The 24,195-nt window shown below is 35.9% G+C and overlaps 2 protein-coding genes across 3 annotated transcripts in view; one reads left to right on the plus strand and one right to left on the minus strand.

The window, feature by feature from the left end:
- The window catches only part of LOC148955494 (ATP-binding cassette sub-family E member 1-like), a 61,310-nt gene that overhangs the window by 32,987 nt on the left and 4,128 nt on the right, over positions 1-24,195 (minus strand). The window lies entirely within an intron of this gene.
- Positions 21,961-24,039, plus strand: LOC148955495 (uncharacterized). The gene has a single exon (XM_089107503.1). The coding sequence runs from the start codon at positions 21,961-21,963 to the stop codon at positions 24,037-24,039; it is 2,079 nt and encodes a 692-aa protein (XP_088963629.1).

Here is a 24,195-nt window from a genome sequence, read left to right on the forward strand (position 1 = left end):
CTGGTCTAGAATCTCACCTGGTAGTCTTTGCCGCGAGAACCCAGACCGAGTCGATGGTTTCCTTGGTCGTTGAATCATAGCTGTGTTACGAGTACCATATTGATGACGTTCAGAAACGTAACAAAAGATATTATGCAGGCAATCCGGTGCTACATTATTCAAAATGTCAAACATTAACTGTGCTCTATAGAACTCAAATAGACCAGAATCGGTAATATATGTAAACTCTTACACAGATCCCTTACCAAAGAACGAGAATCATTATTAGAAAGAATCCTGATAGCCCTATTCCGGAGAACACGTAACTGGCTAAGATGCTTGGGGGCAAGGGTTGTAAGTTATGCCCTGGGAGGCATTTAAGGTTTTTATGGAAGGGGTAATTGTGTAAACTTTAGAGGAGGATCATCTGGTTGAAGATTGGAGGTTCTAGTTCCCTTTTAAGAGTCAAGAGTGATGAAGGGCAACTAGCCCCTCCCCTCGACTATCTTTCTTTACACCATACGCATCTGATTGAAATTGATATAGCCATGTTGTTCAAAACAGTCCAAAGAACATATAACAATACCTCTAGGGTTAACACAACCCCCCGGAGTCCAGGGGCAAGTAAAGCTTTAGTAGATTTACTTTGCCTTGTCCCTTAGCTGTAGTAGCAGTAGTAGTTGCACCAGAAGTTATAGTAGCAGCAGTAGTGAAGTAGGAGTAATAATAATAGTAGCAGTATTAGTAGCAGTTATAGGAGTTGAAGCAGTATTATTATGATACAAATATTGTCTTTTGGTTCGTTCAACATTCCCCACAACAAGCCTTGTAAGTTTTAATTTCACACACAAAACTGTCCCTAAGATATTGCTGATATGCCGTTTTGACAACCTGCATACGGATGGCGTGTTGTGATTCCGTTTACCTTCCACCTTAAACATTCTCTGAAAATTTCACCTTCATACTCTTAAGTATAGTTTTAATAGTAGTCACAGCAGTAGCATTAGTACTCAACTTAATATAATTAGCCATTGGTATGACATTATTGATATGTCCTTTTGATAACCTGCATATTCTTCTGTATATGTCCTTTTAACAACATCCACAGGGTATTAAGGCGAAAATGTTGGGCAATATTGAAATTGTATTGAAATAAACTAAAACACACTATGCCCACATACGTTGTCAAGACGATGTATCAGCAATGCTTCAGGTACGATTGATGATATTGTTGAAAGTTTCATTGTGCTTTGAAGGCGTTGTAAAAAAAAAACAAAAAAACTATTGCAACTACAAGCTTAGAGTACTAAGGTGAAGCTTTCAAGGAATATTTTGGCAGTTGTTAAACTAAATTAAAACTAACTACAATCACGTAGTTTGTCGAAAGGGTGACAAAGAAATATCACACAAACGGCTTATATTATTAAGTTAAACCTTTCAGGGTAAGTTGTGGCAGATTTTGAACTAGTCAGAAGTCACTACGTGTATACTTTAATACTACTTCTACGGTTACTGTAACTACTGACACAAAGGACAATAAGTTGAAACTTTTAGGGAATGTTTAGGGGAGTGTCAATTAAACAAAAAAAACTATATGCACGCGGGTATTAAAAGGGCATATTAGCTAATTTCATTGGAAATTAAAAGTTCTAGTGCCCTTTTTAAAAGTCAAAAGGGATTAGAGGCCAATCAGCCCTCCTCTTTAGGCCATAATTTTCCTAAAACTTACGATCAAATTTTAAAACAGCCAATTTGTTGAGCATAGCTGAACGGTCTAGCAACTATATCTCTTGGGTTATTGGGTAAGTCAAACCCCCCCCCCTTCCGGAGTTATGCAATTTGCCCATTATGCTTAAAAACTAAATGTTGCTTTAAAATTAAATCAAAACGCAATGTCTGTATACTGTTTGCCGATAAGACATTTCAGCAATATTCAAAGAACGATTGAGGGTATTAGGTTCAAACTTTCGGGGCTATTCCTATTACTACTTCTGCTCTTAAAATTTAACTAAGTCAAAAGAGTGTAAGTGCATCCCGGCTGTCAAAGAGCATAGATATAGTTTTTTGGGAATGGTATTAAGTTTAATTTTTCAGGTCAACAAGAGGAGGTATTGAACTAAATTAAACACTACTATTTGTGTTAAGATTTTCAAAAGGGTGTATATATCTAAAAACTGTTAAAAAAGTTTTTCCAGCATACAAATAGCAGGCTAAACCATAAATTCTTAACGAAAAAAGCAAAAAGATTTGAACTATTATTTTCTTTTTCTCTGAAAAAGATTGTTCATATAAAACAAACAGAAATTAATCAAAAAAAAATTTCCACAAATTAAATATTTCAAAGAAAAGTAAAGAACTCCATTAAACCAAAAAGTAGCAAAAATAGAATCAAATAATCTACCAACGTAAAATTACCACAGGTCAGCATCAATAAATAAATGAAACCCAGGACGAACTGAAATTACGATAAATAACCAAGACAAACTCAAAACAAGCAGAAAATAACATAAGTAGAGTTGACAACCCCTATACTTTCTCAAGGCCAGAGCATAATTTGCACTTTACTGAAAAAAAATTATATTTTTTCATTTTTATAACTCTAATAAATCAAACATTACTAAGATTTTAAGGAATAAACATCAGCATATGTATATTAAACTGACAATGAATTTTCATTTGTATTTTTTTCAGCAAAGTGCAAATTATATTCTGGCCTTGAGAAGACATAGGAGTTATGAGCCCTACTCATGTTAATTTCTCCTCATTTCGAGTTTGACCCAGTTTTTAATTTCAATTTCTGTTCGTTTTGGGTTTCATTCGTTTATTGATGCTGACTTGTGGTAGCTATACGCTTGGTAGATTAGTTGATTCCGTTTTAGCTCATTTTTGGTTTAATGGAGTACCTTACTTTTCTTTGAAAAACTTATTTTATGGGAACATTTTTTTTTTAATCAATCTATCTAATGGTAAAAGTAGTGTTGCTAGTAGCTGTTGCAATAGGACATTATCGGCAAGAGTTTGAGCCACGTTAGAGATTGTTGTATTCACAGTAGGAGGAAGTCGTTATTCTAGGATTAGTTAAGGCAGAAGTGGCCACAGCAGGAGAAATAGCAGTACAAAAGCTGTGTGCTTCCAGTAAAGCTTTTATATGTAGGTATTCATATGAGTTGAATTTTTACAATCCAGCTCATATACATGTAATTCAAATTCAAACATTTTATTAACCTCCAAAATTGAAGAGTATAGAGAAAATAAAATAAAATAAGTGGAGCATATAAAATATAAAAAAACACAACAAACAAATAATAAGCACTGGCCAATATACACAAACCTAAATTATATACGAGTATATATATATATAATATGGATTGGATCCAATCCAATATGGAATTGTAATTTATTTTATTAAAACAATTTGTTTATAATGATTTATATTTAATCATTCACAACAATTCCAGCAATAATTGTGATTGAAAAAGGCAAACCATATCTATATACATGAAGTAGAGAAGAGGATGGGATCTAGGACCCCAACGCTTCACTTAGGGCCCTCCAATTGCACACTGCAAATTCTTGCCCGTAGTAATGGTCTCTAAATCTTCAACGTTTTAATAATTAATTATTTTTCCCAGAGCCACTTCACATGAAAGGGCTGATTGTAGAAACTTCACAGGGGGGCTCATTCGATTTGAAATTAAAAATTCTTGTGTTTTTCTTAAGAGTTGAAAGTATTCGGAGGGCAGCCACCCCTCCCCCCAAAACCTTGTATATAGCCATTTTAATAAAAATAATATAAAGGTTATTTATTGTTCTTATATAAGACCCCGTCTTGAATATGCCTGACCTGTCTGGCACCCTGGGTTGACCAGTATTCAAAAAAGAGCAATAAAAATTGTACTGGGGACGTCTTATACTACATATGACAAAGGTTTGGCTAAACTTGAACTTACTACATTGGAATCACAACGTCAAATCCTTACAATGAACTTCGGTCACAGTGACTTAGTTCTGACTATCATCAACGTCCCCCCCCTTTAAAGAAAATCCACCAATCCTTCCAAATACAAGACTCAATACTTGTAGAGCTCCAAATACCCAACCTGGCTCGTGTCTTCAAATGTTGACCATGGGGTACAAAAAGTTTTTCATACCCTATTTTGTTTCCCATTTTAATGATTGATTTATCTTTTTATTTTATGTTTATCCCCTAATATCTATTTTATCATTGTAATTATTCTGACGTTCTTATGCTAGCTTTTGTGCTATTTTAGTCAATAAATCGTAATCTATTCTATTCTAAGGTACTACGTCTCCTGGGATGCCGGCCCCTTCAAAGCTCTTGGATGGTACACCTGCCATATCTTAGGAAAAGCTACGGATATGAGCTTGAAACTTTTAAGGCTACTAGTACAACTTCTATCATTACTAGAACTACTTGCAACTGCGACTAATTTTGATTGTGACTGCAACTACTACTAATATGATTGCGAGTGCGACTGTGTCTACTTTTACTACTTCTACAACTACTACTAGTATTGAATTAAATCAGAAGAGTTGAAGGATCTAAGTTATCAAAAGGGCTTATCTGTTATATATCTAGGAACTGCTAAGGGTGCTAATTTGGAACCTTCAAAGGACGTTGTGGGAAACTTTAAGTTGAATAAAAAGAGACCATGTACATCCAGGTTGTGAAAGGGCGTAGGCGAAATATCTCAAGAACAATTAAGGTCGAGGGGCTAATAACTGACCGTCGCAGGTGTCCCTTCCTTCGTGCCTCCGGCACACCTGAAACAGCGTGTTCATGGAAGCGAAGGAACACAGTTCTATCTTTGGCTTATGGAAAGCGTACGGCGCGTTTTTTACGACGGCAAACTTTCTCCTCTTGAGAGGTTATTTTTACTTGATCGTGTTGTTTACTGCGTTTGACATTGGAGATCCTGGGTCCTAAAAAGTGGACATTATGCTTTGAACGAGAATTTTATTACCACAAACCTTTACCATTGCCTAGAGATAAATATGCATTTCCTAGTGCTTCTCATTCGTCGATTCAAACGGCTTGGGCTCGAACGTCTTTTCAAACTCTCCGACATGAATAGCCAACCGTGTGAAGATTTTTTTTTAGGAAGATGCGGTCTCAAACCAGCACTTACAGTACTGTAATAAACTTTTCGTTCCTCCAACTTCTACATCGAATTCGTCAATATAAAAGTATAACGGATTTTGAAGCTGAATATTCTAATGAACAGTTGTCGTTGCCCAAGGCCAAGCGAGTGAGATCCATTGGTGTTGTGTCTGTCAGTTCCGATTTTTCTTTGCCCGGTGACAATAAAATCAAGCTCGAGCTAGGGCGAGCTCGTATTGAAAGCCAGCGAATAATGAAAGCCTTGATACCCGACGACGTACTTTCTGTTTTCGGTCACCAAGTACCGAATGTTCGTCTTTCTGTACTTCACGACAGTGACTCAGACGATGACTCAGAGGAAAATACTCTGTCCGATAAGCAGGAAAAGGCTTCCGCGACTGACACTGAATCGGGCTCGGAAAGTGACGGAAGAGGAAACTCCAAGTTGAGAAAAATTGGGTTAGTGAGCCTGTGACGAACATGAAGAATTCTAGATTTTGTCTTGTCAAGACTTCTGACGGCTCCATAACACCAATAAAAAATCCACGCTGTTGTGGCTTCTGAGGGAAAGCTCTGAGAAGCTGAGTAGTGACCGATTAAAGCGGGTGATGGTCCAGGGCCGACGAGTAGGACTACGTGAGTCGCCACAAACCAATGCTGAGGTCGGTGTGAAATCGTAATTGCGTATCGGTGAATGGTGCGTTTACAGACCAGTTGGCAGGGGAAAGAGAGTATTAGTTTTGCGGGTCATACAGTTTGGCTACTTGTCTGGGCGAAGATGCCACTCTGTTGACACGCAGAATATGGCGATGCCGTTCCCTGACGAAATAGGAATTCTGTGCCAGTGGGTCCGGCTGAATGCTATCTCATATTAACTGCCGCATTGGTAGACCAAGGTTACTGTGACTCCAGCCTGTATATAATGCATTCTGCAGAACCTTTTTCTATGGAAATCGGAACCAACATTTTCTTGGGCTTTGACTCAGACGTCTTCACAAAGCTGAATTCATTTATCCAGAATAAAGGGTTCCACTTTTTTATGTCTTGTCAGCATCGCAATCATCATGTTAAAAATGGCACCTAAACCCAAAACTGACCTCAAGACCATAACCACCACCATCGCCATGTTCTGTGTGTCAACAGAAGGAGTTTTGTTTAACATTTTTCAGAGATAATTGTTATTTTTTTTTTCTCCCTCCTCCTCTCCACTTAGTGATGTTTCAATACAAAAACATATAAATCTTACAACTTTATACATTATCATATCACCTAAACTTCAAAAAAAAAAAAAATTATTATATACCATTCAATGCATTAGTGGACATGAAGGCACACTACCATTAAACTTTTTTCTTGCCAAATGTCGCTCCCCCCGTTCCAGGGTGTCCTTCCCCCTCTAGGAGACGCTTTTCCGGTGGCATTTTTACTTCAATTTCTTAAAATTCATATCCTTCAATTTTCACTAATTATACGAATTCGAATTTTAAAGGTGGTCTTCCAAAAGGCTTACTCTTACAACTTTAAAATTTTTTAACACAAAAAAAAACTATTTGCTCTCCCGTAGACTGGGCGTCCTCCGTCCACAAGAAACCCATTCTTACGATGGCACTTCTTTTCTTCTTTTTTTTCAGCCCTTTTTACGACCAACCTTAATCAACAAAAAAAAACAAAATACAACCAACCCATCAACAAAAAACCAAAAATAACCTTAATACCGGCATGCATGAGGGCACAGAACTGAACAGAATCTTGAACCATGTCTCCTACGGACGAAAAGGCCACCCACGGTGGGGCTGGTCCTTCCAGCTCAAGTGCGTGTGCCCCTCGTCCCCCATTCGCTTCAGTTCCTGATATAATTTTATGAGTATCGAATGCATTCCGAGATCTAAGGCAGCGGAAGCGATGGATACCATCAGAAAACTTGTTATGCTCAGTAGAAGACTTAGTAGTAGAAGACTTAGTGTTTATACTTGTGCTAACCAAGCTTAGTTTGATTTACTGAAGCTCATTTGTCCAGTTTCTTAGGGTTGTCATTTGAGCTGTGATTATCGAGATGATTACTGAAACGTACGAATAAATATGTGAAAAACTAGTTATTTTTTTTAGTTGGTTGCTTTACTTAGCGCTTTTTACTAATAACTCGGTAGTAACAGTTTTTCTGACTGTTGCTTTACAGTTTTCTCTTCAAATACCCAAAGGCCTGGGTTTAATACCAAGAAAGTTGGATTCTAAGTATATTCGGGAAAAAGGGATCTATATGATCTTTTTCCGTATATGATCTTTTGAACATTCTCCCCAGAGGCTTCTTTTGAGTACATTATCTAGAAACCGCCATTGAATCAAAAGCTTAGTTAAAGAACCCTTCCAAACTTTGATTTCAAACTACATGAAATGTATGCAATGATTGTTTTGAATGTAATTAATTTAAAAAAAAACTTTCCGAAAAATAATTTTTTAAAAGAAAAGTAATGGCCTTTTTAAACTTAAGCTCAGCAGATACAAATACCTTTTAAAATACAAACTCAAAAACGACCAGAAATTACTATTAAAGAATAAATGAAACCAAAAACGAACAGAAATTAAATAAACAATCATAGCTAAAATAAAACCTACTGCATCATTGGCGCTTTACTTAAAACCAATTTTATTACAAATATTTTCTTTTGTACTTAATGTTGAAAATAAACATTAAAATTATAGTAACATTTTGAACTGATGAGCTTCAGCAATTAATATCATTATACAACAAATATTCAGTTTAATTTATTGGCTCTTTTTAAAGTTGTTAAAAACGAATATATTTTCACTACAAACAAGTGTTTGGATACTGCCTCCTTTCCTAACTGTAAATAAAAATCAAAAGACTTCTGCGTCATTTGGGCTTAAAATACAAAAAAATATATTACAAAATATTTCTTTTCAATTTCTTTCAGTAATGAAAAAAAAAAAACAATTACAGAGAAAAAAAATCTTGAACTTATTTATCTTTAAAAAAATAACATAAATATACATCAAATCTTCAATTTGATGTTGTTTATATTTTCCAAGACTGTTCAAGACGCATATAGTTTTCAGTAAAGCGGCAATGACGCAGTGGGTTTTAGACTTTTACAATGAGAGAAGGAGGTCATACCCAAATTCCTGATTGCGGTGATTTTTGTTCGTTTCAAGCTTGATTTGCATATTCAACTTAAGTTTCACTCGTTTTAAGATTTATTTATTAGTTTACAGTAATATCTATTGTATGTTTGTTGCATTGATTGTTTATTTAATTTCTGTTCGTTTTAAGTTTCATTTATACTTCAACAGGAAAAATATTTTTTTCCTTTTAAGCTTGATTTTCATATTCAATCTAAGCATTACTCGCTTTAAGATCAATTTATTCATTTATATTATTACTTGTTGTATGTTTTTGCTATTATTGTTTATTTAATTTCTGTTCGTTTTGGGTTGAATTTATTCTTTAATAGTAATTTCTGCTTGTTTTGAGTTTGAATTTTAAAATGTATTTGTATCTGCTGATAATCAGTATACCCGTGAATTTACTTCTCTATGAAAAACTTATTTTTCGGGAAGTTTTCTTTTAATTAATTTTTGTTCGATTTTCGGAGTAAAAAGTTTCAGGTTTTTAAAAACACCTTAAGTAATTATCGCACTAAAAAAAAAATCAAATATTCAACGAGTTAATAGCACTAGTATCAATGTAACAATATCAAAGTGAAAAAATGGGTTTATGTCAACCTCAGAGTTTTTATTATCTGATGTTTGAACTATTCTTAACAAAATTGCCATCTCAAAAATTTTATCGGATGGGCTTGGGGAAAAGGGGCGGGGGGGGGGGACTATAAAAAGCTTCGGTCTCTTTTGACTCTTTAAAAATGAACTAGAACTTTCTATTTCCAATCAAATGAGCCCTCTCTGAAGTTTATACGAGCAACCCTTCTATAAGAACCATATATATCCCCAGACTATATCTTACAACGCCTGTCCCTGGGCCCTGGGGGGTTGTGTCAACCCCGAAGTTTTACTATCTGATGGTTGAACTATTTTTAACAAAATAGTCACCTCAAATTTTGGCCTTTACTATAGGCAACGCTACAGCGTTGACTCTGATCAGAGGCAACACTATAGCATTGCACAAGGAATAGAATAGAATTTTATTTTAAACCCACTACTATCACAGCATTATTGCCGAATTTGAATTTTACATCCAAAAAGTACTATATGCTTGGGTTGCCTTTTGCAACTTATGAATTTAAATAAGAACCTGACATTTTAGTTCTTAAGCCTACACCAAAGAATGGGGAAAATATGTATAATAGTAACCAATAACAAAACCCTGGCAATCAACAACAAAGAAAAATAAATTTTCAAAGAAAAAAACATCAAAAAAACAACTTAAGATTCATATTAAAAACAAAGGCGATCAAATATAAAATCCTACAGTAATTCAAAGTTTAAATGACTAGAAATTACTATACAAGAATATATGAAGCCTAAACAAACAGAAATTAAAATAAATAATCATATCAAACATAAAAGACAATTGACGCTGATACACATAGATAAAGTAATAAATCCTAAAAGGAGAAGAAACTAAAAAGAATACTCAAGTTAAGTTTAAAACAAGACAGAAATTACCACAAACAAGAGTTTGGCTACTATCAACCCACTTTCCCTGACCCACAATCTTCTAAAGTGTATTGCATCATTTCCAAATATATGTAAAAAAAAATATGTATATATATATGGCTGAAACCAAGTATATGTCAATTTTTGTTTGTTTATAATATAACACTCAAAAATGAAAAAATTTTATTAAATAAAATCTTAAATTTTGACTATTTGAGACTTTCAACATAAAAAATATTTATATTCTTAACATTCAGTTTATTTTTATTAGTTCTTTCCAGTTTTCTTGATCATTACATTAATTTTATTATACTTTTTATTTTTGTTGATGTTTTCAGACATTAAACTACACTGTTCAAAATACATATGTTTTTCAATAAAACATAATACTTTCGAAATTTTACAAATATTAGGGAAGGGGGAGAAGCCAGGCTTCTGCTTATAGCAATTTCTGTTCATTTTATGTTCAACTTGAGCTTTCAAGTTAATTTTTACTCATTTGAAGATTTATTGATTCATGTATATACAATTAAATATCAGTTATTTTTCAGTGGCGTCAATTCACGAATATTTAGGGGGCAGGGCGAGGATTTTTTTTTCCATTTTTTTTTAATGAAGATAGAAAAAACAGAACAAGATTGAGCAAGTATATCTAGAACAGGGGGTAGCAGCGGCTTTGCTGGTTGGAGAGGTTATAGACTAACCAAACCAAATCCAGTTCCTTAACCTCCTCCTTTTTGGACAGCCATGATCATGAAATCACTGAGTCTGTTATTTCCCATTGCTGATTGTAGATAATCCTTCACATACCCTCATGTCGAGAAGAATTGTCCATTCCTGGCAGTGGTCATAGGCAAAGTAGTAACTATCTTCATCAGTTTTAGCACTGCAGATTAGGCGATTGGGAGATTAAATAAAATTTGGATAGCTTGGAGAAGATCCAGTTTTAAAGCATCAAATTTTGAAGATGCAACTTTGCACAATAAAGCTGGGATTCTAAGGCATAGTAATCAATAGGAAGAACCACTTGATAATGACATCCTTTCAACTTTCAAAAATTTGAGAAAATCAGAACTTGAAGGACCAAAGGCAGATAAAGTATTGAGCAGAGGCATATTTTGCATGAAACATCAGTCCATCTCACTTGTGAAATAGTCCACCACCTCAAAGTATAGAAATTCAGTACACAAATTTGGACTGACTTGGGGGGTGTACAACTAAAAAAAAGGCAATATTTGCAGGCTACTACTACTGCTACTACTTTTACTACTGCTATTACAATAACTGCTATTACAATAAGGGTGTTAAGGTGAAAATTTCAAGGAATGCTGAGACAGGGTATAAGTCAAAGGTTGGTCCACTACATGAGGAAACATGTTAAGAAAACAGTTCTTACTTCATAATATGCAGAATAATCCTAGTTAACATATTTTGCAGGGGAAGAACCTTTATCAACACCTCTTTCACTGTTGTACAATATTTTTAACAAAATTCTGAGAAATAAACATGGGTTTGACTACATTCAAATAATCCATTTTCAAATAATCTATATATCAAAGTTAAACACCATCAGTGCCATCTACCAAAAACATATTAGGCAAATACTGATAAATTAGGTGAAGTTATGTTAGATTAGTTATATGGCACTTGGGCGTTTGTTTATAAACGATTTTCAAGACTTAGAGAATAGACACAAATATTGAAAAATGTGATAGAAAAATTGGAAATATATGGAAAGAAGTTACCAAAAGTAATGGTAAATTCAATTTTGAATTTACCAAAAGGCACTATGTACATGCTAAAATTGCTTCAATTATTGCAAGTAGAAAGGCTAATGATATTAGGGTGAAATTTTCAGGGAATATTCAGGGAAAGTTTAAACTAAAACAAAAAATAAATTTTTTACAATATATTGTAATGCTGGCCAGTTGCTTCCTAAAATGACAGAGCTTAAGCTAACAGTAGCAAGTTTGTGTCCTGATGTAATTTGTATTACTGAAGTAAACCCCAAAAACGGCAAACCATTTGAACAATGTGAGATCCAGATAGACAGCTACAACTTGATAAGTAATCCCAAAGCAACCGGCAGGGGTGTTGCCATATACACAGCAAAATATCTCTTAGTGGAATTATGCTCAGTACACCATCAAACCATATCCAGTGCTGAATTTGTTACTGTAAATATAGCAACAGGAAGTAGCAGTTTCACAGTGTGTTGTGTCTACTGCTCACCATCTGGAGGGGCTGACAGAAAGAAACTTGCCATTGAGGAAATAAGAGCAGAATTGACCAGGCAAGCAGAAATCCCAGAACAAGCAGTGTACATTGTGGGTGACTTTAATGTGCCAGAATTAACATGGACTGCTGGAGATGTGGACACCCATCTCTTTAAAGATGTGCTAAATGAGTGCCACCTGTCCCAAATAATCCAAGAGCCAACACATTCCAGAGATGGCCAAAAAGAAAATATTCTTGATTTGTTCCTAACCAACCAGCCTGAGACAATTATTGAAATAGTAGTCACAGCACCCCTGGGGAGAAGTGACCACTGTAGCAGAGATTAGACTAAAATCTGCAAAGCGAAACAAACATACAAAGAAGACCATAACCAGGTTAGATGCAGCTAAGTACAAGAGCATGATACAAAGTGTAGACTGGGAATGCATGAGGCTCCATGATGATGTAAACAATCAGCTACAACTAGTCACTGACATCATCAAAACAGCAGTTGGTTGCTGCTCAGTCACTAGTGAGAAAACAGTCCCCAAAACTCTACCAAAATTAGACCCCAATATGAAGTGACTGATTAACATTAATCAAAGGAAGTTTAAGAAATTGATAAAATTCAGGAGCAAGGAGAATGAAAAAGCATAACGCCAAGCTAGCAATAAAGTCCGCAGTGAATCCAGAAAAGTTGAAAAGGAGCAGGAACAGTATGTTGCCAGCAAGGCAAAAGCCAACCAAATTTTTTATTGGAAACACGTCAACAAAAAGCTCACTAGTAGAACTGGAATCCCTGACCTGAAGCAAGAGAATAGCAATAAAGCCACCACCCCAGCTGAAAAAGCAGAATTACTGAGCCAGTTCTTCAGCTCAGTATACACTACAAAATCCCCAGAAGCCAGCACTACTACTGACCATCCTGTAAGTCCAGTAAATCGACCCCAGATTAAGGAAACCAAGGTTGGGCAAGGTGATGTGCTCAAACTACTCAGGGAAATAGATCCAAACAAATCACCCAGACCTGATGGTATAGCAGCCAGGTGGCTGAAGATTGATACTGAGGAACTTGCAGAGCCACTTACTCACCAGTTTGATACATCCCTAAAGCATGGTATAGTCCCAGCTAAATGGAAACAAGCTAATGTTGTGCCCATGCACAAGAAGGGGAGAAAATGCAGTGCCTCCAACTACAGGCCAATCAGCCTAACTTCCCAGCTCTCTGAGATTATGGAAAATTAGGCTGCAACAAGATTATGAACTTTGTATCTGAAAATAAACTGATTAATACAGAACAGTGTGGCTTCATACCAACAAGCAACTGCACAAATCAGCTCCTGGAAGTTATGAACGAGTGGACAACAGCCCTGGAAAGTGGCCTGAGTATTCTGGTGGTTCTATTTGATGTTGAGAAGACTTTTGACAAAGTCCCCCATAGCCCCCTGCTTTCATAATTTCGTACCTTTGGTACAAGTGAGCATATGATTTTGTGGATATCTTCCTTTCTACTTGACCATAGCCAGATTGTTAAAGTAGAAGACACATTTTCATCAAAAGCTAGTGTACCAAGTGGCATTGTCCAGGGGAGCATAATGGGGCCACTACTCTTCATCCTCCTTATAAATAACATAACAGAGGGTATCACCAGCCAAGTCAAGCTCTTTGCAGATGACACAAAGCTCTTCAGGCCAGTGGCAAAACAAGAAGATGTAACCATCCTGCAGAGCAACATTAACATGTTGAATAGGAATCTTGAAGGCCTAGGATTAAGCTTCAATGCTAAAAAGTGCAAGACATTATGGATTGGACCCGAGCCAAAAAAAATCAATGACATCCTCACAATAGCAAGAACAAACACTGTCTCAGTCATATCACACACTGATTGCAAAAGAGACTTGGGGATCTTTATAGACTCAGGGCTAAAATTCCACCAACACACAGATCACATTACAAATAAGGCAAGCAGGCTGGTTGGTCCAATCATGCGGTCTTTCAACATTTAGACACTAAAACCTTCACCAGTCTCTACAAAGCCCTTGTACAACCAAGCACTGAGTATGAAAACATAGTCTGGGGCCCCTCATACATAGGCAATACTATCAAAATCGAAAAGGTGTAGAGACATGCCACTAAACAACTCCCTGGACTAAAAGAAATGACACATGAAGAGCACCTAAACAAATGAAGCTGCCAAGCCTAAACTATAGAAGAAAAAGAGGGGACCTGATCCAGATTTTTAAATTGAGAAAGGATCTAGATACAACAAAGTTCAACAAATTCTTCTGTAGTCAGACTAATGTCTATACTAGGGGTCATTCTGCAAAAATCCAGAAGCAAACAGCATCAACTAGACAGAGATCTTCTTTCTGGTCATTTAGAGCAGTTAAAGACTGGAACTCATTACCTGAAGAAGTACTGTCGGAATCAACTCTAAACAGCTTCAAAAACCATCTTGACAGGCATCTACAGAAAGAAGTGTTTCTCCATAATACATAACATACAAAAGTGATATGACTTTGTGCACTATGTTGAGCCGAGATTAGGGAGTGCCACAACAGGATATGATATCCTAGTAAGAGGCACTATTCCTGTAAGTTAGTTAAGTTAATATGCATGCAAGGTTTCAAAAGGGCATATTAACAATATCTTAGGAACAGTTTAGAGTATTAAGGTGATACTTTCAGGGTATGTTGAGCAGGAAGCTTAACCAACCACAATATACTATATGCATGTTACCACTATTGCGACTATAGCTACTGTTACAACTACTACTTCTACTGAGCCTAATGGTGTTCAATTTCAAGTACTTTAATAATCAATAATAATTGTTTTCATAAAAATATCAAATTAATGACCCACAGTGATAATAACTCGTGTGTGGGTTTACACACTCAACAAGGAAAAATAATGCTATCTGCAAATACTGGACTAGAAAGATTGCTCTTCAGCTCTCAGTATGGTAAAAACAAACAAAATCGGCAAAAAATCAAAATAACCAAATAAATAAAGTGAAATGAGGAGCATCCACCCTAGAAAATAAATCAAATAAATAATTTCTGATTAAGTGATTTATTAATCTAATTTTATTATTAACCAACGATTTGTTCAAATGTATAAAACTATGAAATTTATTCCGATTATATATAATACTATGCCTTGGGGAAAAACGGGACCTTTCAGATTTTATAAAAGCCTGACGGACTACAGAACTGTCACAGGTCCAATATCCATGAAAAACCTGATTATCATCCTGAAAAAAAATTTTATGCAAATAAAAATACTCAGGCAAAAGACCGTTAATGTGTTTAATCATATAATGAACAGAATGGAATGAAGGGAAAAGATCCAGCAGAAGGATATTTCAAATTTGATACATACTTTTTGTTGACGATTTACCAGGGTAAGAAAACAGGCTAGGCAGGCAATTTTTCAATAGATGCAGAGCTTTATTTTGTTGCCTCTGAAGAGGAAGAATATGAGTTTTAAAAGTGTTCAAAAAAATAACGGGACAGTAATTTATATATGAATGCACTAGAGAATGATAAAGAGATTTCAGGGCAAAAAATGGCAGAACAAATTTCAGATGATTCATCATTCCAATATTCCAATTCCAATATAGTCAATTTATTTCTCGAAAACCATAAAATAAGCCTCTTCAGTGCTGATTCCAATCCAAGCTTCAAAGATCTAGAGTTGGGGCTGCTGACATTGCATGCTGTGTCATCAGAAAATAATGTGTTAAGGCCAATATCTTTGATGCTATTACTGATATCATTAATATAGATAAGAAATAGGAATGGACCCAAAATAGAGCCTTGTGGGACTCTAACTGACTGAGATTGAGATACTGATGAGGAAGAAGTATTGCCTCCATCTACATACTGATTTCGGTTTTTTAGGTATGACATTACTAAGTCATTAACTGGGCCTCTTATGCTGCAGTTATCAAGCTTAGTTTGCAATATTTTATGGGAAATTGTATCAAATGCCTTTTTAATGTCAATAAAAATTGTAGCAGGAATATCACCTTTGTTGAGGGCGTTTTGAACAAACTGAGTCATTGCCATAATAGCATGCTCAGTAGAGTGAGACTTCCAGAACCCAAATTGCATCAGACTAAAAAATTCAGATTTCATTAAAAAGCTGACTATATGGTTATATAGGCACTTTTCGAGCAACTTCCCAAATGTAGAGAGGGTTGAAATTGGCCAATAGTTTGTTGGGTTCTTTGTGTCTCCTCCTTTATACAAAGAGATAATTCTTGCAGACTTGAAACAAGAAGAAAATCTTCTGGTTTTAAAACAGAGGTTGAACACATAGGAAAGTGGGATTACAATATTTGGTACTATGCACTTAATCAGATTAGTAGATTACCCATCAATCCCTTCCAAAGATCCATTCTTTAAAAGGTTTATTGTAAGTAAAAGTTCATCTGGGGTTTGCAGGAGTAAGAAAAATGGAGCAATTGTGAGATAGGGTAGATATGATTGAAAGTCCTTTCCAGTCTCATTATCCAGATGACTGGCCAGGTTGTTTAAAGCAGTTGACATGGTTTCCTCACCAATTTTTGCAAAGTGTATATTTAATGCATTGACAAATTCTACTTTCCCTGTAGCAAGTTTAGTTCCATTTTCAGCTATTAATTCATCAGGAAGACCATGGGTCTTATGCTTTCCTAAGCGCTTATTAATTATTTCCCATGTCTTCTTGGGGGACCCTTCTGCTTCAACAAATGCTTTGGCAAAGTAATGAATTTTGGCTGATCTTAAAATTTTTTTTTAAATAGTTTTTGTATCTGCAAAATTCAGCTAATTTAACTTCAGATGGATGCATTAAGTATGCCTTATATAACACATTCTTATTGTTCATTGATACCAGCAATCCAGGAGATATTCAAGGCTTAATTGGCTTTATACTATTTCTTCTTGATATTTGGCAGAGAGGGAAAGCATTATTGAAACCACGTTTAAACTGATTCACAAAAAATTCAGCAGCAAAATCAGGGTCCAAAAACTCTAAACAAGAAGACAAATCACTTGAAGAAAGCAATACTTTAAGTTTACTTAAGGAGTTTCTGTTAGTCATTCTCATTTTTCTTTTAGTAGGCCTATTAAACTCTGTAATCAAGTGAAGGTTGGTCACAAGCATCAAATGGTCTGAAAAATCTTCAATGACCACATCACAAGACTTTAGTTCCATATTTGTAAACAAATTATCAATAAGGGAAGCAGAATCTTTTGTTATTCTTGTTGGGACTTTTTCAGGGAGGGATGTTGAAGTTACCAAAAGACAATCTGTACATACTGCTACTATTACTACAACTACTACTGGTGAGGCTAAGGATAGGAATGTGAAACTTCCTCAGGGTGTGTAGAGAGATGTTGAACTAAATCAAAACACACTATGCGCATGCAGGTTGTCAAAAAGGCATATTAGCAATAACCAAGTAGTAGTTTAGGGTATTAATTTAAAACTTTCAGGGGATGTTGAACAAGGTAAAATGCAAAATGTGCAAACTACTACTACTACTATGATTGCTACTATTACTACTATTATTATTACTGAAGCTGAGGGTATTTTAGTGAAACTTTCAGGGTATGTTTAAGAGGATAGTGAAGTAAATTGGAACACACTATTTGGATACAGGCCATTTAAAAGGGTGTAACAGCTATATCCCAGGAACATTTTACAGTATTAAGTTGAATCTTTCAGTGCTTGTTACAGAGATGTTGAACCAACCAAAAGATACTACATGCATACTCCTGCTACTACTGCTAAGAGTACTAAAGAGAAATTTTCAGGAAATCTTGAGGGGTATGTTGAATTAAATTGAACATACTCTATGTATGCAGGCTGTCAAAAGGCCATATCTGTAGTATCTCAAGAACAGCATAGAGTATTAAGCTGAAACTTTCAGAGCCAGTTGAGGGGGTAAATTGAACAAATGAAAATGCACTACGTGCATACAACAATGACTAGTAGTACCAGTACTACTGTTGCTGTTAGTACTAATATTACTTAGACTAATGGTATAAATGTGGAACTTTAAGGGACTGTTGAGAGGAAGTTGGACTAAATCAAAACACATTATGTGGATGCAAGTTATCAACAGGTTGTTCTAAGGTTATTACCTAAATTTTCAGAGAATGGTGAGGGCAGTGTTGAACTGAATCAAAAAACAGTATGTACATGTGGGTTATTCAAGGGGATGTCTTAGCAATATCCCAGCAGCCAGGGGCGAATCTCCAGCATTTTTATTGGAAGAGGGGGGGGGGGGCAAGAGAGTTCCATATCCAGATAGTCAAAGGGCATGGGATGTATAATAATTTTTTCTTCACATTATTGGGGGGGGGGGCAACTGCCCCCCTTGTCACCCCCAAACGACGCCCCTGCCAGCAGCAACCTAGAGTATTAAGCTGAAACTCCCAAGGCTACAGATATTATTACCAATTATGCTGCTACTTCAACTACTCCTACTTTTGAACTAAATCAAAATGGCTTATGTGCATGCAGATGGGATATCTTAGGAGTAGAATAGGGTATAAAGTAGTAACTTCCACAGAAAGCTTATGTTGCTTTAAAACTAAATCAAAAGGGACTATGTGCATGCTGGTTGTCAATAAGACATCTCAGGAATATCTCAAGAACAATTGAGGGTATTAAGTTGAAACTTTCAGGGCTACAACTATTAATACTTCTGCTTTCACAAATGAACCAAATCAAAAGAGTGTAAGTGCATCCAGGTTGTCAAAATAGCATAGAAACAATGCTTTAGGAAGGATGTCAAATTTTATGGTAAAACTAAATAAAACAGCACACTCTGGACACAGTATTTGTGTCCAGATTTCCAAAATTTTTGTCCAACATACAAACATAAGAAGATAATAAAAACAAGAAGATTTAAATATTATTTTCATTACCAATGAAAAAGACTATGTCAATAAAAAACAACTAGAAATTAATTAAAAGAAAACCTTTTCAACTAAACAATTTTTGTCAAAGAAATGTAAAAAGCTACATTACACTAAAAATGATAAGAAATAAAGTCAAATAATTTTCCAAGTGTAAAACGTGTAAAAAAAAGTGTAAAACAAATCACCATCAATAAATAAATGAAGCCCTAAAACAAAAAGAAATTACAATAAATAACCAAATCAAACTCAAATTGAATAGGGATGATTTCTTCCATGATTTTTGCAGACCAGAGCATAATTTTCAATTTAATAAATGCAGAATTATTAAGACTTTCAAGACTGAATATAAATATAAATATATATATATATATATATATAAATATATATATATATATATATATATATATATATATATATATATATATATATATATATATATATATATATATATATATATATATATATATATATATATATATATTTTAAACTGTCAATCCAAATTCGTTTTTTTTCCATTAATCTTGGTTATGGTTTTTTAATATTATGAGAAATAGAAACACTCAGCTTGAAATAAGGATTGTTTTCAGTGAAGTGCACATCATCTTCTGGTCTTTAGAAGGCATGAAGGACATCAGCCCTACTCATCTTAGTTTCTACTTGTTTTTAATTTGATTATTTGCTGTAATTTCTGTTTGTTTTGGGTGTCATTTATTTATTGCTGGTGATTTGTTATAGTTCTATATTTGAATAGTTATTTTACTTTATTTCTGCTCATTTTTGTTTTTAATGTAACTTCACTTTTTTTGAAAAACTTCTTTGTTGAAGAATTTTTTAAAAGTTAATCTTTATTAAATCCATTAGCAATTTATTCCATTTTTCTGTTTTTAATACTTTATTAGATTTTTTTTTTTTATTTGTCAAGGATTATCCTCAGTTCCATAAATCTGACAAGAATCAGTGTGCAAACCATACAAAGTTTTCCCTTTTTTAGACAATACTATCTAAAACTTTCATGGCTTTTTTCTATAAAGTAAGCTTAGAAATTTGCTTCACTTTCTTTAAAATTTAGTACCAAAGGGATGATCTGAATATAATGCCAATTCTACATCCATGTCTTGATTCTAGTCTAATTCTAAGACTACTTTATTAATCATCTTGTTTCCTGTGTTAGTTGGACCAATAACAAATACAGGACACAATGGTATATTTCACTTTATAAAACTAATGAAAATAACATTTCATTTGGCTCTCAGAATTCAAACAAGACCACCATCAAAAAACATTACACCAAATATTATTTTCAGGACTACCAAAAATCTACCAGCTTTGAGCAACCTAGGCCTAGTTTTTGAATAGGAGAAATGAAAGCAATGATGTTGATATATAACATGCTGTGGAATATAACAATTTACAATGTAAAGTTCCTACAGAGCTATGCACATATATAAACTATTCTGGAGGCTCTATTTGAAATTTTTTTGTAGGAAAAAGTTGTAGTTTTCCAACCTTAAAATCACAATTGGCTTGTGAAATAAAAAATTTTTATGTACTATAGCCTACCTAAAAGAGACAACAAAAAAAATCTACAGTTACCATACAAATTTTTGGAAGACTTGGCAAGAGCAGATGTGAGAACTGATGCTCCGATTCTATTTGGTTTTTTATAGACTCAACAGAGGGTTTATCAAACATTGAAAAATGCAAAATGCTAATTCACTTGACATTTTGTCAACAAAATACCCAATGGATTTAGGCTATGGCTTTTTGCAGAATTTTTATACAGGTGCAAAACTTCTCTTAAATGACTGGTTATCTGCAGTATGACCCCATATCACTACATCACCAATATAATAGACATACTACTACATTCACTAGATAATTTGTCACATGACATTTTCCCTGATTAAAAATAATTAAATTTATATCATTAGGCCATAGTACAAGAATGGTTCAAAGTCCCATTTCAATAATTACAGACCAATTTCAAATACATGAATCTTTTCGCTGGACTGGCAACCATGGGTGTAATAACTAAGGAAAATATATTCTGTCATTTCACTAGTTTTGAATAAGATTTGGATATTTTTTTGGGATATTTTTTTAAACCAGATTTATAATTTTGACTTTCCAAGTAAGTGAATATTTTTTTTTCCAGTGAAGAGGATCCATATACTATTAACCAGGTGTGTCTCTTGTTGCGCACGCGCTGATTGCGTGATTTTTGGCCCCGCAGCGTTGCCATTCTAGTTTGTGAGTTTGGTTTTCGGGCGAAAAAAAAGGTTAAAATCAGCGTGTGTATATGTTTATGTTTCTTCTGAATAAGTGAAATCCCGTGGACTGCGTGGATTAATTGGGATCAAGCAGAAGAGAAGAGAAAACCTGCCGAAAGCGCGGTATTGGTACATGCCGGTTAATTAGCCTTAAACTGCAGGGACAAGGTGAGCAGGTCTCGATGCTTCCCTTGTTCCCGGTGATATCTTGCTCCTGAGGTTTCCCTGATGTTTCCTTGATGAAGATGGCGGTGAGAGCGCTTTGAAAAAGCTGCCTCCGACTTCTTAGTTTAGCTAGTCCAGTGCTATTTTTATCCGGATTCCTGCTGTGATAGTGAAAGTAACCAAAGACTTGCTGTTCCTGACTTTGCTTAGTGCAATCATCATGCAAATTAAATACGAAAAACCGGCCCTAATGAAGATTCAATCACCGGATTTATCAGTGGCACCATCTACCTTTTGTAACTTGTGGCTATTTGGACTCTTAAAGAAACCACCAGTGCGCACTGAGATAGCTCGCTACTTAGAGCCACCACAGTGCTCTCACTTATCAGACTTCTGGAATAAGTTAACCCACCGTGGGAAATGAGGAGGAAAAAGGAAACGCCAAGTCAGAATACCGGTGCATATCTGCTGCAGAAGAAAGACAAATGACCGGCTGACAAGGACGAGTAACCTAGTCATAGTCCGTTGCGCTCCTCCTCATTATACTCCACCCCTACTTGTTCCCTGGTTTATAGAGAATGTTAACTGCAGTGCTTCGGAACCTACTCCTCCAAATTTGCGTCCGGAGTGATTCTCAGCAAAATACAAACTTCCGAATATGCTAATGTGTAACGCTCGATCTTTGAACAATAAAATGGACGAGCTGAAGGTGTTAATTAAGCAAAATAACGTACCCATTGCAATTATCAGCGAGTATTGGGACATTACTGAGGAGACTGCACGGATTAAAGGTTACAGAAGCTACCTCAACACTCGACGTGACCGAGGCATTGACCGTCGCGGAGGTGGCGTAGGACTTTATATACGTGACGACCTACCATCAAAACTGTTAAGTAGCCCCAATGATTTGAGCCATGAGATTGTGTGGGTGGAGTGCAGACCGGCGCATCTGTCACGAAGATTCTCCTGCTTAATAGTTGCGTCAGTGTACTATCCAGAAAGCGCTGGGAACAGAAAAGAACTTATTGAGCACATACAAGTGTTCGTCGACAGAATTCGCCACAAGTACACTTCCCCTGCGTTTGTGATTGCTGGCGATTTCAATCAGACCAGTCGTCAGTGGGTCTCAAGCATTTTGGATATGAAACAAGTAGTGAACATTCCGACTCACCAAAGTGGCAGTACTCTTGACATGATCTTTACGAACTTGGCAGATCTTTATAACGCTCCCCGATCTCTAGGTCCCCTTCAGAATCCTGACCATTTTATAATTTTCTGGGAAGCACAAGCAAGTATCCCACGATCAAAACGAACAAAAACCACAATTCGGCCCATCATAATGTCTTCAATAGCTCAATTCGGTCGCTGGATTGGTACTTACGATTTTGAGGACATTTGTGCAAAGGCCGATATTAATGTCAAAGTCAGCAAGCTGAACAGCCTTCTGTTGGAAAAGTTCCATGATTTTTTTACAATAAAAGTTATTACGGTTTGTGACACTGACAAACCATGGATCACCCGCGAACTCAAGCAGATGATAAAAACTCGCTGTAGTCTCCACAAAGCTGGAGAGCAAGCGGCTGCAGCCAGTTTGCGTAACAGAATTGTGAAGTTAAACAGACTAGCCCAAAGACAGTATGTAAAAGAGAAAATAACACCATTACTGTATACTGACCCTCACAAATGGCACTCCTTGGTCGAAACCCTTGCAGGGAAATCAACGCCAAAGGACCTGAGACTACTCAAAGATGACGGCACACTGACATCAGCTACTGAAGTGAACAATTTTTTCACCGGCATATGCACCACATACCCATCAATCACAAACTCAGAAATTGAGAGTATCATTGCTGACACCGGGACTGATGAGATATGTGAAGTATCTGAATATGCCGTCTTTAAGGAACTTCAGAAACTGAAAGTAAACTGTGCGTCTTACCCTGGTGAACTCCCTGTCAAGTTGTTACGCGAGTTCTCCATCTTTCTCGCAAAGCCACTCAGCTCTATTATTAACCAGTGTTTTCGCGAACAAGTGTTCCCCAGTGTTTGGAAGAGAGCTTATGTGCGCGTCATTCCAAAAGTGAAAAACCCAAAATCTTGCGACCAACTCCGCCCAATTTCGATAGTTCCGAACCTCTCTAAGGTAGCGGAATCATTTATATATCGTGAACTTATGTCAAAAGTCCAGGGCTCTCTTGATCCATACCAATACGAGTGCTTGAAAGGTAGTAGTACAACTGTTTATCTTGTGCGTCTGTATCACCTTATTGTTGAATGGCTTGACCAAGGAGGCACAATTGTAGATCTCCTCCTAGCCGACTATAGAAAAGCCTTCGACTTGATACGCCATTATACTGCAGTGAACAATCTGAAGGTTATGGAAGCTTGCAGACATATTCTCTTATTAATAATAGATTTCTTGCGCGACCGACTACAGAGTGTATATGGTCTCTACCCGGGTGATACTGATTCGGAATGGTCTGAGCTTACGTGTGGTGCCCCACAAGGCACTAAACTCGCTGCCTTGTTGTTCTTGGCAGTGATCAACTTCGTCCTTGCCAATTTTGACGAACGGTTCAAATTCGTAGATGACCTTTCCACCCTCTTAAAATACCTCATTGAGAAGTCTCAAGCCGTTCCCCAGTTCAGTGAATCATTTATTGACAACTTTAGAGACCAGTGTTCTGAAAACAGCTTCCGAATCAACGTAAACGAAAACCAAAATTCTTCGAGTTAACCCTCTCCTATGGCATTTTCAGTGCCCCCCTCCACCATACCAAAGCGTATCGTCGGCAGTTATTCTCGGTGTTACGTTCAGCGTTGACTTTTCGTTTAGCCTCCACGTCCAAGAGGTAGTGAAAAAGGCGAACTGTGCCATGCGTACCCTTTTACT

The sequence above is a fragment of the Artemia sp. Qi Xiang Cuo genome, chromosome 2 (assembly GCF_049724085.1).
Source record: "Artemia sp. Qi Xiang Cuo chromosome 2, ASM4972408v1, whole genome shotgun sequence".
Lineage (NCBI taxonomy): Eukaryota > Metazoa > Arthropoda > Branchiopoda > Anostraca > Artemiidae > Artemia > Artemia sp. Qi Xiang Cuo.

Excerpts from the sequence above, each read along its gene's own strand:
- LOC148955495 (XM_089107503.1), top strand. The coding sequence starts at position 21,961 with ATGCTAATGTGTAACGCTCGATCTTTGAACAATAAAATGGACGAGCTG.